The 16,847-nt window shown below is 41.0% G+C and overlaps 1 protein-coding gene across 7 annotated transcripts in view; it reads left to right on the top strand.

The window, feature by feature from the left end:
- The window catches only part of PHF21A (PHD finger protein 21A), a 141,129-nt gene that overhangs the window by 45,348 nt on the left and 78,934 nt on the right, over positions 1–16,847 (top strand). For 4 of the 7 annotated variants that reach the window (XM_033928016.1, XM_033928012.1, XM_033928010.1 and 1 more), the window contains exons 2-3: positions 8,396–8,434; positions 12,674–12,836. In XM_033928016.1, coding sequence (XP_033783907.1) covers positions 12,783–12,836 — 54 coding nt within the window. In that variant the 5' untranslated portion in view covers positions 8,396–8,434; positions 12,674–12,782. The remainder of the gene's footprint in view (positions 1–8,395; positions 8,435–12,673; positions 12,837–16,847) is intronic. The other 3 variants (XM_033928014.1, XM_033928011.1, XM_033928015.1) reach the window with 1 other exon arrangement.

Genomic DNA, 16,847 nt, shown 5'->3' with positions numbered 1-16,847 from the left:
CCCGTTAATACTTCAACACATTTGGCAACATTTCTATTTAAGCGATTTTGGTCCCACATTGAAAACCAGCCTAGCCACAAGGGTAGAGTCTAGAGAATGACACGGTGACAAAATTTGTCACCGTTCCTGTCCCTGCGGATAACCGCGGGAAATAATCCCATGTCATTTTCTAGTGTCTATTTCAACCTCGGTCCTTCTACACCAGCATTCTTTAAAGCAAAGCTTGCGGGTCAGTGGTTGTGGCCATTCATACTCTGATTCTTATGTGAGCCAAGGATAATGAAGCTATTGTGACATCACTGATGTGATTGGCTCTTAGGCACTGGTGGAATGAGGCATTATGACATCACAATATCTGCTCTGGATGCCAGAGACTGTCATTCTGTAGTGTCTATTGCAACCTCAGTCCTTCTACACCAGCATTCTTCAAAGCAAAGCTTCTGGGTCAGTGGTTGTGGCCATTCATACTCTGATTCTTATGTGAGCCAAGGATAATGAAGCCATTGTGACATCACTGATGTGATTGGCTCTTAGACACTGGTGGAATGAGGCATTATGACATCACAATATCTGCTCTGGAATGTTGCTGCTCAATCTCAGCATTCTTCAAAGCAAAGCTTGCGGGTCAGTGGTTGTGGCCATTCATACTCTGATTCTTCCCTCTCTCCTTAAAGAATGACATGAAGATGGTTTCCCGCGGTTATCCGCGGGGACGGGAACGGTGATGAATTTTGTCACCGTGTCATTCTCTAGTTGAGTCTTTACGGAAGTTTTTTCAGCCAGTGATGTGGGTGGAGGAGACTTGAGCACGTATGCCCTGCCTAAGCAAACCTGAGGCTTTTTCTTCCGTTTTGGGCGTTACTCTCAGTTGATTAAGCGGAGCAGGATAGTTTACAGTAATTATTTACATTTATCCACTTCACGGTAGTTAATTTAGCTGAATATTTATGCCATAACTATTAAGTTCCTAAATTAAAAATGAATTTTCAGCTGAAAACTTAGGTTCCTTACATTTGACTAAAAATATTTCACAAATTTAGGAGGAGTGCAATGTTGGAAATTAACTGTTTACTATGGCGGGTGAAGAACACAGTCTTGGAAGCTGTGACTTGAACAGAAATGTAGGTGTTTTTGGACTATCAGACCCATTGATTAAGCTAAGAGAATAATCTTGGGAAGGCATTCTCTGCAACAAGGTTTTAGCTAGAATTACTAACATATAATGCAGTCAACACATTATTTTAATGAGAGTCCCATTTTGTGCAATGCACACATACATTAAAATAATGTGCGATAACTGCATTACGCAGGTTAATAACTCTAGCTAAAAACTAGTTGCAGAGAAGGCCTTCCCATGATAATTCTTTTAGTCGTTCTTCATTTAAGTTAGCTTTCCCTTACTTGGTTTCCATGGAAATAGTGAGCAGATGATGATATTTTTAAGATGCCAGTCATAAAAAGGGTGCCTAATGGGACTTCCTTCTGCTCTGTTGAAGAAACTTGAGGAAAAGAAATCCACTTTCAGGATTTTTACATGGTTAGGTGATGGCTTAATTTGTGCCCTTCTGTTTTGATAGGTAAGTAGAATATAATCGATTATATTGATTTTAGAGCAAACTTTTTCTTTTTTTTTTTCATTCTTTGTAAAGGAATAGCCCAGTGGTTAGTGCATTGGTGAGGGGAGGGGGAGACATGATTGAGACATTTAAATACATCACAGGACGTATCGAGGTGGAAGATGATATCTTCTTTCTAAGGGGACCCTCTGCCTCCGTGCAAATCATTTGCATGAGAACTTAATAGTGAATCAATTGCTGTTGGAAAATCGCTCAGAGAATCGGTCAACAGCGATTGAGTTGCTGTTGTTAGTGAATCTAGGGCTAAGTGCTTTGAAAATGAGTCCTATTATCTTGTACTTAATGTAGAAATCCATTTATGTTTCAAATTTTTCATCTTGTTTTCCCTCTCTGTCATATAGGCCCTATTCTATAAAACTTAAGTGCCCATTATAGAATCACGCTTAGAGTCACCTAAGGTGCTTTGGGTTAGGTGCCTACTTTTTATAGAAATCAAGGAATAAGCTTCCGGTGCAGGTGGTCGAGGCCACCGGCGTGCTTGACTTTAAAAGTAAATGGGACATGTACGTGGGATCCCTACGTAGGACGAATCACTAGCATCTAGACTTATCGGGGTGGGTCAGTAGAGTGGGCAGACTTGATGGGCTATAGCCCTTTTCTGCCGTCATCTTTCTATGTTTCTAAGGTTTCTGAATTAGGTGCCTAACTTTCAATTAAGTCCAATTAAAACCAATTGTGAGGTGTTGTGTGCCACTATTGGCACCAATTAAGTCTACTGATCAACCAAGTTAGCCGGACTTTATAGAATCAGGGTCACAGTCTGCCTTCCCTTTCTCTGACCCTGCTTTAAAGTCACTTCAAAACCACTGGAAGTGATGTCATAGATCTACAGCTTTGCATTATGGTCAAAGGCTGAAGCATTAAGGAAGGCCCCGAAACACTGTCACTTTCAGCTGTTTTCCGTAGTATGCTTTGTTAGCATTTTTAACATTTCCTCAATCTTGATACTGCAGTCTTCATAGTGTTGATGACATTGCAGCTCGTTGCCATGGGTGATGTGTGTAATGTTAGAAATTAACTGTTTACTATGGCGGGTGAAGAGCCCAGACTTGAAAGCTGTGACTTGAACACAAATGTAGGTGAAAGAAACCATAGAGGCCTGTTTGCTAAAGTACACTAAGGTTTTGCACCTAATGCGTGTTAACTGAAGACTTTAAGACACTGTCGGGTGAAAAACCTCTCCAGTAACGGTTGAGAACATTCCTCAAGAGATTTGGGAGGGTAAAGTTAGCTGTGGTAATGGCATGACAGATAGCAAGAAATGCAATTAGATGTGCAACAATGCTAGAATAATCTCGGTGATGTGTCACTGCTTTGTTTGAGAAGATTTGTTTATGGTAAGAATGTGTGTATGTGTTTCTCCAGAGACAAGCGGGATATGCAGACGTACTTGTTGGTGAAGTCCTCTGACTGAGCTTGTGTGTCGGTGCTCTCCCCTAGCTATTGTAAGCTTTTGGCATACTGAGCATGTGCAGGATGCCCTACACCTGGAGCGCCTCCCCTCATCCTGTCAGTTTTTTCTTCAACCGCTCCTGTATAGTGACAGCTCTCCCCTCTATTTCCTCAGAAAAAAAAAAGAAAGAAAGAAAAAGAAAGCCAAAAGCCTTTCTAGCCATTAGGGCATTAGTTCTTTCTGTTAATTTAAAAAAAAAAAAAAAAAAAGAAGAGAGAGTGAAGAAAGTCTCACACAGAAAAAAATATATATATATCGACATACAATTTATACGGATTTAAAAACCACCTAAATACTGCGGGCTTTAAGATTGCAAAAACATCTTTTTTACTTCGAGGCTGACAGCAGCTCTCTCTCCCTTCGCGCCGGAACTGTAACGAAGGTGTCGAGGCTGCCATCCTCTCAGCTTGCTCCCTCCCAGGGCCCCATCTCGGTACCGCCAAGGGAGGGAAGCTCAGCACTGCCGACGCCATCAAAGAAGAAAAAACTGGCAGTTGTGGCAGGACATAAAAAGAAGCCTATCCAGAGAGGTGATACTCCCTCCCAACCAGCGGCAACTTTAGCAGCACTTCCCTCACAGAAAGACACAGGGATGCCACTGTTAACAGTGGATGTTCTGAGAAGGCTCCCGGGGGCTCAGTTTCTGCCTTACAGTCCTCTCCCAGCTCCATGCTGAAAGATTTGGCTGCAACTTTGAAAACCACGTCAAAATCGGCAAAAACCCATGCTAAGACTAAACGGGTTGCCTCTCCAGCTCCTTTGGACCACAACCAGGTACTAGCTAAACATCTTGCTCTGCCTGTTTTATCTCCAGAATCTTCTTTTCAGGGTTCTGAGTCTTATTCAGTCACTTTCTAATATTTTCAATCTTTTACAAAAGTTTATGCAGGATAGTGCCTTCTTCTCCTTCTATTCCTCTCCTTGAAGCACAGCTTGTGTGGAACAACTTTCATGAGACAGTCCTGTTTTATCAAACTCTGTTGGTATTCCTCAGAGCATGGATTGAGGTTCTTGCACTGCCATCTGTTCATCTTCAGCGCAGGAAGATTCTCCTAAAGATTGGTCAGATCATGATGATGTCCTTGTATCAAACCTTGACCAACCTTCTTTACCTCTTTTGCAGCCTGTCCCAACAGAGAAGTTTTCTTATCCTGAGTTCTTACAAAAGGTTTCTGCTCTTCTGAATGTTCATCAGGCCACTGTGCCCACTGGCAGTAAGGATTTTCAGGCTATCTTTCAGTCCTGTAAAACTCCATCAAAGGAAATAATTTCATTGCCAGTACATCAGATATTACAAGACCTACAACTGGCTAACTGGCAAAAATCCCTATCAGTCTCCACAGCTTCTAAGAGACTTGAATTAAAATACAAGGTGAAAGAGGCACCTGGTCATGACTTGCTTCAACTCCCTCACCATTCCATGGTCTCAGAATCAGCTATTAAAAAATCAAAAACATCAAAATTTCCTGCGAATGCTCCCCCAGGAAAAGATTGTTGTCTGCTGGATTCCGCCGACCACAAGGTATATCAGGTCTCTGTGCTTTCTTCTAGGATTATGGCTCATCAGCTTCAAATCCTGCATTTTCAACATTCAATCCTTCAACCACTTGACACTGCTTCTCTTGAGGACATTCCAAATCTTTGTGTAACACTTCAGGAGTCTACTTGCCACTTAATTAAAATCAACTGTGGATCACTCCCGGCAGTTTTGTTGCCAAGCCTCTGCTTTTTCTTATCGTAGAGCTTACCATCAACAATTCTTTCAACAATATTATCCTAGGCAATGGTTCACGCCTTATACTAGAACCAACACACAATGATCACAGTCTTCTTCTTATGCACCAAAACAACATTCTAGAGACCATAAGCAGTCCTCTGTATTTCCACTGCCTGCACTTAAGCCTTCGCCTAGTTTTTGACCCTCTGCCTATGGGAGGATGGCTAACCCAGTTCGTGGCTAACCCAGTTCTTTTCAGCTTGGAAGGACATCACAACAGATCAATGGAGCCTCAGTATGATTTCTCAAGGGTATTTACTAATTTTCCTCCCCTATATCCTACCCTCTCAGACACCACCACCGTCCACTATGTCTCATCAGCACATTCCTCAACTTGCAGCAGAGTTATTTCTTCTTCTTCAGAACATTGCTATAGAAAGGTTACCACTTCTTCAAATAAATCAGGGTTTTATTCAAAATTTTTCCTAATCCCAAGAAGACGCAAGGTCTCTTCCCGATCCTCAATCGCATATCTCTCAACGCCTGCCTCAAGAAGGAAAAGTTCAGAAGGATAACCCTTCCAACAATTCTTCCCTTACTGAAACAACACAATTGGTTAGCCACCCTAGACCTCAAGAATGCATACACTCACATTTCCATTCATCCTTCCCACTGGCACTTTCTAAGCTTCAAGTTTCTCAACATATATTTCCAGTACAAAGTCCTATCCTTTGGCCTTTCATCAGCTTCAAGTTTCTCAACATACATTTCCAGTACAAAGTGCCTGGCTGTGGTAGTGGCGCATTTGTGAAAACAGCACCATATAGTTTTCCCTTACCTAGACAATTGGCTGTTGGTAGCCCATTCCAAGGACCATCTGCTACTCACCATTCAAACCGCAATGCACATATTTCAAATACTGGGTTTCATAATCAACTTTGAGAAGTCCAAGCTAACTCCAGTTCATTCCCTCATGTTCATTGGAGCACTTTTAAACACAATATCTGCAAGAGCCTATCTCCGGCCTAAAGACAAACTCTTTAAGATTTCATTTGTCAGCCATTTCAGCATACCACTCACCACCCTTCAGTCACAAGGGGGCACCCGCTCAAACTCAGAGGAAGGAGATTTGGTGGTGACACCAGGAAGTATTTCTTTACAGAAAGGGTGGTGGATCACTGGAACAAACTACTTTAAGAATAAATGGGACATCCACGTGGGATCTCTACGTGGGTCGAGCAGCACTCTGACTTAATGGGGTGGGACAGTGGAGTGGGCAGACTTGATGGGCTATAGCCCTTTTCTGCCGTCATCTTTCTATGTTTCTAATGGTGCATGGTAAACCACTTTCACAGAACCCTCTTATTTCTTGCTTTAGGAGAGGTCTTAACAATTAGATCTCCACTGAGGGACCCTCCTCCATCCTGGGGACCTCAATGTAGTCTTGGCATAATAGATGAAAAACCCTTTTCAGCCTCTGGGATCTGCATCTCTCACCTTTCTTTCCTGGAAAACAGCCTTTCTTACAGCACTCACATCAGCTAGGAGAGTTAGTGAGCTTCAAACTTTAGTCGCGTATTATCCTTATTTACATTTTTTTCCCAAATAAAGTGCAATTACGGACTCATCCTACATTTCTTCCCAAGGTGGTTTCAGAATTCCACCTTAATCAAACCATCACTTTGCCATTGTTCTTTCTACCTCCTCACTCCTATGAAGCAGAAGAGTCCCTTCATACCATTAGATTGCAGAAGAGCACTTCTTTTATACCTGAAGGAGACTTTTCAATTCCACAAATCAAGCCACCTATTCATGTCCTGCAATCCAGCTACCTGTGGCCTAAAAGAGCTATATCATCATGGATTACACGCTGCATCCACTTTTGTTACCCAAGAGCTCATATACAGCCTCCTAGTTCAATTGGGACACATAAACTGTGAGCTACAGCTGCTTCAATAGCAAACTTGAAATCAGTCCCAATTCAACATATCTGCAGAGCAGCATCCTGGTCTTCGGTGCATACGTTTGCAAAGCACTGTTATTTAGACCAAAGCTTAGCACAAGACGTTTGTTTTGAACAATCCGTCTTATGTAATTTATTTGCAATTTAATTTTACACCCACTGCCCGTCTGCTTTTTCAGCTTGGGACCCACCAACAAGTGTGCCTGCGTGTCCCCCACTTGTCTCCAGAGAAAGCAAAGTTGCTTAGGTGTTCGCTGTAAACAGCAGGGAAATGCAACCACACTCGCCCGCCCACCGTCCCCTCGTCTCGACTTGTTATATTGCTAGAGACAAAACTGATAGTTTGAGGGGAGGGGCTCCAGTATCGGGCATCCTGCACATGCTCAGTAAGCCAAAAGCTAGGGGAGCACAGTGAGAGGACTTCACCAACAAGTGAGTTCCGACTTCAGCCCGCTGAGCGGGAGAATTCATGGGAGTCATTCAGGAAGCCACTCAGTGCCAAGCAGCAGTGCCAGAGTGCGCTCCCATTCGGTACCGCTCAGTGGCTGAAGCTGGAACTTGCAGCAGCAACTGACCGGGTTAGCAGTGGGGCAGGAGCCCTGGAAAGCTTGCTCGTGCCCGCTACACCTCTGGACCACCAGGGATTCCAGCGGCAGAGGAGATAAGATGGATAGGGCAGGAAGGGGGGGGACAGGGTGCAGAGCCTGGCGACCCGGTGAAGGCCTGCAATAAGTCTGGGAGGGGGGCAGGTGTGCGCTGGATGCTGGCCCAAATATAAACTGGGACCCCCGGTTTATTTATTCAAGTATATACCACTTATAACTTAAGTGGTTTATATTCAGGTACCCAAGCATTTGTCCCTATCTGTCCTGGTAGGCTCACAATCTTTCTAATGTACCTGGGGCAATGGGGGACTCGCCCAGGGTCACAAGGAGCAATGTGGGATTTGAACCCACAATCTCAGGGTGCTGAGGCTGTAGCTTTAACCACTGCACCACACACTCTGCTAAGTTTAAGTTCCTCATTTAGAAACCAGCTTCAGAATTCAGCACTGAGTTTCTAACTCATTTACCCTCCCCAAACGACCTGTCCTTATCCCCTTATTAGTTTCCTAAATTTAGATGCTTTATGGATGAAGGGACCTAAATTTAGATTCCAAGCGCAGGAAAATGTTTAAAGAATCAATTATAGACACCTACCTCTTAAAGTTAGATGCCTAGATTTTCTGAATATTGGGCTGTTTTGCTATTCTTTGTCATTTCATTATTATTTTATCTGTAATCCATAAGAAAAGGTCACTCATTTGATGAGTTAAATTAATAATAATGTATTTTCTGTCTATACAACTATTTTATAAAGAGGGAAAAGTCACGCTTTGACATTTCCACTAAGATTTCAGTGTTATGTTTGCTATATAGATGTTAGTAACTTAACTGATTTTGGCAAGTTTTGTTTTTATAGTTTAGTCAGAGATTTTTATTTTTTTTTTCCAGAAAAGGAAAAATAAGGAGAAAACCTCTCACAGAATATATAAAGTGCAAGTCTGATAGGCCAACATTTTTTAAATATATATTTATAACCCAGATTATTCTCTGTTTTAACACTATTTTTGTCTGTTGTTGCAGGGGGGAACTGGAGAACTGACTGGAAAACCTTCCAGTCGGGTGAGTCATTTTTGCTGTACAGGTGTAGTGTGCTTTTGTCATCGTTCATGTAGCACTTCTAAATGTTCAGTAATGTTTTAAGGAAGATCATGTTTATTATCAGCTTCTAATGTAAACTAACAGAGGCCAATAAAAAAAGCTTTTTAAGCCTTTCGATTATTAACCTTTCTTTCCATTTGTAGGCATGCATGTAGTTCATAGCTTGCATTATTTTAGTCATGGAGTTAGGCCAATGGAAGAAAGTAGGTGTGAGGATGACATAATCATTCTTACTTTCTGATGTAAGACACTCTTTTACCTGTGGACAAAAGGGGCAGCTGTCCTGAGCCCAGCTTAACAGGGATTCTATAAGTAACATTGACCCTGAGTACAGAATCTGTTCTTGTCCTGCATCTTCCCTTTCCCAGTACAGCTGCTTCCCAGGGATTAAAAGCAGCACAGAGACTTGGAGCTGCCATCAGTCCATACACTGATGGCTCTACCAGTCTTTTCCCTTCTAATATCACTTCCTGTTTCTGAAGGGCAGGTCCAGCAGAGAACTAACAATGGTGCAGACCATAAGAATTGCCATACTGGGACAGACCGAAGGTCCATCAAACCCAGTATCCTGCTTTCCAACAGTGACCAACCCAGGTCCCAAATACCTAGCTAGATTTCAAGTAGTAAAACAGATTTTATGCGGCTTATCCTAGGAATAAGCAGTGGATTTCCCCAAGCTATCTCAATAATGGCCTACGGACTTCTTTTTTAGGAAATTTATCCAAACTTTTTTTTTAAACCCCGCTAAGCTAACTGATTTAATCAAATTCTCCAGTAGTTCTGCGTCTTTATGCTGCTTTTTATCTTTGGAAAGTAAGTGAACTGCACTGTTCAGGGGGATGGGCAGGGGGAGAGTGGGTTGGACTGGAGGATGGGGCTAGACTGTGAAAGAAGGGGCATCCACAAAAGTTTGACCAGGGCACCCTATATTTTGTACCTGCTTCAGTGTACCACTGTTATCTACACCAGTGGGATTCTCAAACAGATACTCCTCACAAATGTATCAGATGTAATGATCTGTATATTAATCCCCACAATTTTAATAACAGGGGTTCACAATTAGGAAGAGGTATCAGAATTCCAAATGAAAATAAAGTTTAATATATCTGGTTTTCTCTACCTATTTGCAACATTATTATAATACACACTACAATTTACAAATGTTCCTATTCCATAAAAGGGATTCTACATAGTGTGCTAAGATTATTGTTGATTGCTGTGGTAACAGCCCCGATGCTTTATTTCAGGCCCTTTCCTTCCCGGTATTTTAACCCATAGAGATTCCGGCTTGCTGGCTGTCTCTGCTGTGTCCATTTGTGTGGATTGTATGCCTTCTTTTATGTATAGGGCTATTCCACCTCCTTTTTGTCCTGTTCTGTCCTGGCGATAGAGCTTGTATCCCGGTAGTGCTGTATCCCATTTGCTTTCCTCATTCCACCATGTTTCAGAGATTCCAATGATGTCGATGTCTTCTGCGTTGGCCAAGGCTTCTAGTTCCCCCATTTTGTTTCTTAGGCTCCTTGCATTAGCATATATGCACTTTAGATCCTGGTATTTTGCTGTCCTCCTTTCTTTTCCCTGTGCTTCGGTCCATATTTTCTTCTCTTTTGCTGCAGACTGTATGTTCACAGTATTTTGAAAACACTTCTTTTTTGTCTTTTCATGAGACCTCAGAACCACCACTCCTCCGTCCCACCAAGGTGTAAACACGGGGAGATACAAGCAGTGAAATCCTCACCGATCTCTTAAAAATTTAAACATCATGCATTTCTTAACGTATTGTTATTATCACTTAACTTAGTAATGGTGAAATCTTGCTTTTCATACGGACTCTGCGGTAAGACCCGACATGTTTCACTGAAGTTTCGTCAGGGGTCTACCCACTATCGCAGCCATCCACCTCATATCAATTAGTGTTGCGAGACCTTGGTGGGACGGAGGAGTGGTGGTTCTGAGGTCTCATGAAAAGACAAAAAAGAAGTGTTTTCAAAATACTGTGAACATACAGTCTAACCAGTCATTGAACTTGAAAGAAGAATAGTAAAGCACCGTAGAAATAACGCCAGTTTAAATGCATGTATTTTAAGCATGTATACTCACATGCAATCTTATAAATATCTATATGAGCATGTAAAATAATCTACTTTTGTTAACCTAAATTTATAACTAGTGAGCAGTCATGCTAATTGTTGATTCTTCAGTGCTAAGATAAAATGTAATGCTTATTGCTGCTTCAGAGCGACCATTTCTACTATAAACCATCTCCCGCCCCACCCCCTCCTTTCTCTCCCGCTCCCTTCCCTTGGTTCCCTTCTCCCTCCCTCGTTCCTTCCAATCCAACTCTGTTAAACTTCTGCTAAAACCCCAACACTTCCTTCCTCGTTGCTTATAATTCCGACAAAATGTTGTAAATCCGTGTTCAGATCGGATCCTAATTTAATTGATGTGAACCGCCTAGAACTCTTTGGGTATGGCGGTATACAAGAGCATAATAATAATAATAATAATACTAAGGATTAATTATATAAATATTTTTCTGCATGCAAAGGCCTTTAATAAAATTCCCTGTCATATACATTCACTAACATGATGACATGTACTATGTATAGAAATTCCCGAGAATGGAGTTGTGATGTTTCTTTGCATTTTATAAAATAATGCAAGAACGCAGATAGCGTACATGCATGCTTTTGCACCATCTTTGGAGCAGATGTAAATTTGTGCACCAGTATTGAAATGCTACTGGGGCTGGTTCAGGGTACCTAAGCGCACAGGCTGCTCTGTAAAATAAGCTTAAAATAGACATCCTTTAGGACTCCTCACTTAGACATTGTTATAAAATCAGCCCATGTAGTCTAAACGCTTCGTCTTACTTCAGTTTTCTTTTATTAAGAATATGGTAGAGGACAGGGAATTTTCATTGATGCTATTTCTTTCTGGCATAAGTTTAAGTCCTTTTGCTAAAGCGTGCTAGTGCGTCTTAGTGCGCGCTGAATGCTAACACGTGCGAATGCAATGTTATATGCTTGGGATCTCTCGAGAAAACCGTCAAACGACTGAGAGTCGTCCAAAATGCTGCGGCCCGTCTCATTTATGGCCTCAAGAAATCAGAGCACGTAAGCCCATGTTACAAAAAACCTGCCAGTGGAAGCAAGGGTCATTTTTAAGTTTGCTTGCCTTGGCTTCAAAACCATGACAGGTTCATCCCCCCCCCAACCAATTCGAATTCCCCAGGCGCAACTAATTCACGCAGTACCTACTTGTTCGCTTTTCCACCCCTAAAGGGCTGCACCTGCAAGAGATACCTCGACGGAACACTATCGTTCCAAGCAGGCAAATGGAGCAAATGTTTAACCGACTTCATCTCAAACGTTTAGGAAGTCAATCCAAACTGATCTCTTTGACAAATTTCTCTGACCCCACTTCGACCTGATGTACTTCCAAAACACTTCCAGATAAACCTGACTAAACTCTGTAAAGTCGCTGTCTGTATACCGTCTCTTCCCTTGTAAACCGCTCAGAACTGTTTGTGGAATGGCGGTATATAAAAATAAAGTTATTATTATTATTATTACATCCTATGGATGCATTGCCACACATTAGCATTTAGCATACCTTAGTAAAAGGACCCTCTAGGGCAGGGGTAGGGAAGTCCGGTCCTCGAGAGCCGTATTCCAGTCAGGTTTTCAGGATTTCCCCAATTAATATGCATTGGGGAAATCCTGAAAACCCGACTGGAATACGGCTTTCGAGGACTGGAGTTCCCTACCCCTGCCCTAGGGTGCATATTCATTGACTTTTCCTCTTTTAGTCAGAAGCACATGCATTTGTTTAAAAGCTTTAAAAGGGGGGAGGGGGGGCATATTGTAAATATAGGAACTTATTTCAAGCATTCTTATAAGAATGAAAGGTTTGATCCTGGATAGTACAGTGTTAATAATTCAAAATCAATTAAGAGGTTTCTCAAAGTTTAAAGAAGTGGTGCATCTTAGCCCCCAAATGGTTTCAACAAACCTGAGCCTCCACCATAATATTTCTGTAATGCTGCTAAGGATATGAATCGTAAATCTCTCATTCTCTCTCTGGGGAAGAAATCCTTGGTGAACCTCATATTTTTACACTGTACATTTTTGTTGCTTTGTTTGCTAATTGTCCTCATTTTGTACTATTTTTGAAAAAAAATATATATTTTTTTGCTAGTAGCAAATCAAGGAAAAAAGTTCCCATATCCTGAAGACCAGAGTACAAGAAAAAAAGCTGTGGGAGAAACTGAGAGTATTTGTGAGAGAAAACGTGGAGAAGGTAGAGGATGGAGCTGCAGACTCTGCAGGAAGCTCTAAAAGTAGAAATTCAGGATCATCAGGTGAGTTGTTTACCTTATAATCTGGTTTAATTCTTGGATCCATAGATGATCACAGATAACTTGCTGGTTGAATGTAATGTAATATAATTAGAACTCCTACTGTTAAGCGTTTATAAATTGTAAATTTTAAGTTTTTATTTTCTAACTAACTAAAGATTATTTGACAATTTAAAAAAAAAAAAATCAGTGTTCATCGGTGTTTCTTGTACAACCTTACACTATTTCTGTACCTTTGGGTAGTCAAATCCTTCTCATGATAACTCTTGTAGGAAACTTCATTTGCATACTTTTGCATCTCCTCTCTTACCTCTGGGCTGGACTTCAACTCCTCAGTAGGAGCTCCATGCGAGGTGTTGCTTCTTCATAGGCGGAGTCTTCGGGGGTTTCCCAGAAGAGATTTGTAGAGTCACCACTTGATCTTCTCTGCATATGTTCACAAAGTTTTACAGAATAGACGTGGCAGCCAAGCGGAATTCCACATTTGGATCTTCGATTCTGATAGCATTCTCATTGATCCCACCCTAAGTTTGAGGAACTGCTCTGTTACGTCCCGAAGGTTCAGGAATAGAGTGGGGTTGTACAAGAAGGAAAGATTAGGTTCTTACTTCGGTAATCTTCTTTCTTGTAAACCTTCACTCTACTCCTGAAGCCCACTCTGTCATCTACAAACTCACCTGCTGTCTGCCTCAATAGGTACTAGCAATTTGGACTTCTTGTTTCTTTGTCCAGCCTTACCAAGAAGCAATCCACGTATTCCACATTGTTCATTCCAAGAGGTCTCTATACAGCATTCTCCCATACTTTTAGTGCAGATTGAGCTCTAATTATTAAATTGTTTGTTCTGTTTTCTTGCAAATGTTTGAATTTGGTTATTTATTTTGATGTGTGATAATTTGAGCAGATTAGACATGTTTCTCGGGGAGTATCCCCATATGCCTCCTTCTGTTTCCTCTCCAGATAAAACTGTCTATTTTGTAATGCTCTGAAGAGTTGAATGGCCGCCCAGAGGTAAGAGAGGAGGAGCAAAAGTATGCAAATGAAGCTTTCTACAAGAGTTCTTGTGAGAAGGGATTGACTACCCAAAGATTCAGGAATAGAGTGAGGGTTTACAAGAAAGAAGATTACCAAGGTAAGAACCTAATCTTTCCTTACATGGCAAAAGTGCTATGTTGCTGAGTATCTTTTCTAATAGAATCAAATACATACATTTGTGCAGCTGAAGAGTTGTCCACACAGAAGAGGCATATAAACAGAGAAGAAGATTCAAGGCAGGCTGGAGAAGAATGAACGAATACTAGGGAAAGTGGAGGTTTTAGTGTTTATCCAGTAAACAACTGTTTTACTTTTGCACTGGAGGTATTTTATCAGTATTCATTGGTTAAAGCTAAAAATAATGTAGGAAACGTACAAGCAGTGTTTTTTGCAGAGGACCTATTAATACACACAAACAATTTAACAATATAATTCGTCAATCATAAAAATATAGAACAGTATAATTATAAATGCAAAGGCCCGGATTCTCTATAGGGTGCTGATATCGGCCGCCGATCATGTATCAATTACACGATGGCGTCCTATAAAGAATTGCACTTCCGGGAAAAATAGGTTCCTATCTTTGTCGTGAATCGCGCCTACATAGGTGCTTTAGGCCGCCTAACACCACTTCGGCATTAGCCATGCCCGTAGTGGCGTTCGGTGACCTAAAGCGCCTATATAGGCACGATTCCAGTGTGTGTTATTTAGGCACTGGTAAGCACTTTAACGATGCAGTTTTTTGGTGTTTAAACAGTGTTTCTTACTTATTATTATTAGATCCCTGCTAGATTTGACTCTCCCTTCACTCTCACTAGGGGGCTGGAGCAGATTTTATTACAAAATTAACAAAAAATTATACATACAGTAACTAAACTAATGTTCCAGTTCCCTCCTAAATAACTACTATAATCCAAGTTATCTTTCTTAAAAATCTTTTTTTTTATAAATCTTTATTCATTTTCAAAAATTACAAGTGTACAACATTCATTCAGAAATACCTTAATTCATCACTTGACATTCTTATTTGTTTTACTCCAAATAAATAATTATATAAGAAACCCATCCCTCCCTCCCAGATACCAATTTGTATTACTCCAAATAAATAATTATAAGAAGCCCACCCTTCCCGCCCATATACCAATAAATAACAATGATCAATTATTATCCTTCAGAATCCCACCCCCTTATCTTATTCAATACTTTGGTGCTAGGGTTTATTAATCTATTAAAAATCTATAAAGAGGCTCTGAAATAGTATTCCTGTCAGTCTCATTCACTTAACATTGTTCATATAAGAAATATCATAGAAATAATAAAATGGGTGAGTATGGAAGCATTTAGAATCTGTTCACACTATTACCGTGTTTCCCCCAAAATAGACCTACCCCGAAAATAAACCCTAGCATGATTTTTGGGGTAGGTCTTAATATAAGTCCTACCCCCAAAAATAAGCCCTAGTCGCCGGCAGCAGTGTTTCCCTGCCCCCCCTCCCGCTGACCCATTCAAACCAACTTCTTTTAATGCTTTATAACCCTTCTAAAATGGCCTCCAATATCTGTCACTATCAGGCAGCATTTTCCACTGGTACAAATACCTGCCATTTTCGTTTTTTTCCAAGGGTGACCTGTTTGTTACTCCCGAGTTTTCACTTGTGCCACTGTACACATCTCTTGTGTATCCATTTCGATGGAAAGCCACACTTGTTATTAAGTATCAGTTTCTGAGCGATGCAGTTCTCATGAATAAACACACCTGTCACAATCAGTATCAGTTTCTACAGATGTAAACATCTGTCGCTCAGGTTTGCGTTCCCCTGTATCAACACCTGTCACCATCAAATATTAGTTTCCACTGATACAAACAGCTGTCGCTCCTAGGACCCAGCTGCCACAAGCAAAAATCCATGCGACAGTTGGGTTTCAGATCCTATTGGTGTGACATTCAGATATCAGATACCACAGGTAAACTTGTAGCATTGTCATATCACGCCCCACAGGTGCAAAGACCTGCCACTCTCAATTCCATGTGCTTTGTGGCAGAAATAATTCTTGTGCTTTGCTTGCAATTACTACTGCAAAATCCTAATTAATGCCAGATATTCTAACGCTGCACAGCTACAGAAAGCTGCAGTAAGTAAATTAATCCCAAAGCAGCTACAACAACTGTCCTGTAGTAAGAACATAAGAATTGCTGCTGCTGGGTCAGATCAGTGCCCAGCAGTCCGCTCCCAAGACCAGCACCCTAACTGAGCCTAGCCCTACCTGCGTATGTTCTGGTTCAGCAGGAACTTTTCTAACTTTGTCTTGAGTCCCTGAAGGGTGTTTTCCCCTAGAACAGCCTCCGGAAGAGCATTCCAGTTTTCTACCACTCTCTGGGTGAAGGAGAACTTCCATACGTTTGTACGAAATCTATCCCCTTTTAACTTTACTTGTAACTTGCTAACTGTAACACAGTTTTCAATTGTTTTGAATTTCATGGATTGATTGATTGGAAGTCTGTTTTTAATTTGTTCTATATAGTCCAACAGATTCAGGTGTCCGTGAATATTTCTGTCATCTGTTTCAGTGTAGCAAAAAGCATTTTCCTTCTAGGCCATTTTTCTTCTTCCAATAGATTGTTGCTTACTAGCAAAATAGCCAAATATATAGCAGAACAGGACTAAATTTGGTGTGGGGGAAGAACTGGTAAAAAACACACATTGAGTTTCAAAATGGGCTTGAATAGGACTAGAGCAGTGGTCTCCAACTCCAACCCTTTGCAGGGCCACATTTTGGATTTGTCGGTACTCGGAGGGCCTCTGAAAAAATAGTTAACGTCTTATTAAAGAAATGACAATTTTGCATGAGGTAAAACTCTTTATAGTTTATAAATATTTCCTTTTGACCAAGTCTTAATAATAATATTGTAATTTATAGCTAAAGAGACATAGGATCAAGAAACTGTTTTATTTTACTTTTGTGATTATGATAAACATAC

This window comes from Geotrypetes seraphini, chromosome 19 (assembly GCF_902459505.1).
Source record: "Geotrypetes seraphini chromosome 19, aGeoSer1.1, whole genome shotgun sequence".
Classification (NCBI taxonomy): Eukaryota; Metazoa; Chordata; class Amphibia; order Gymnophiona; family Dermophiidae; genus Geotrypetes; species Geotrypetes seraphini.
Note: the sequence above shows the minus strand (reverse complement) of the source record. Positions and strands in the feature narration are given on the sequence as shown.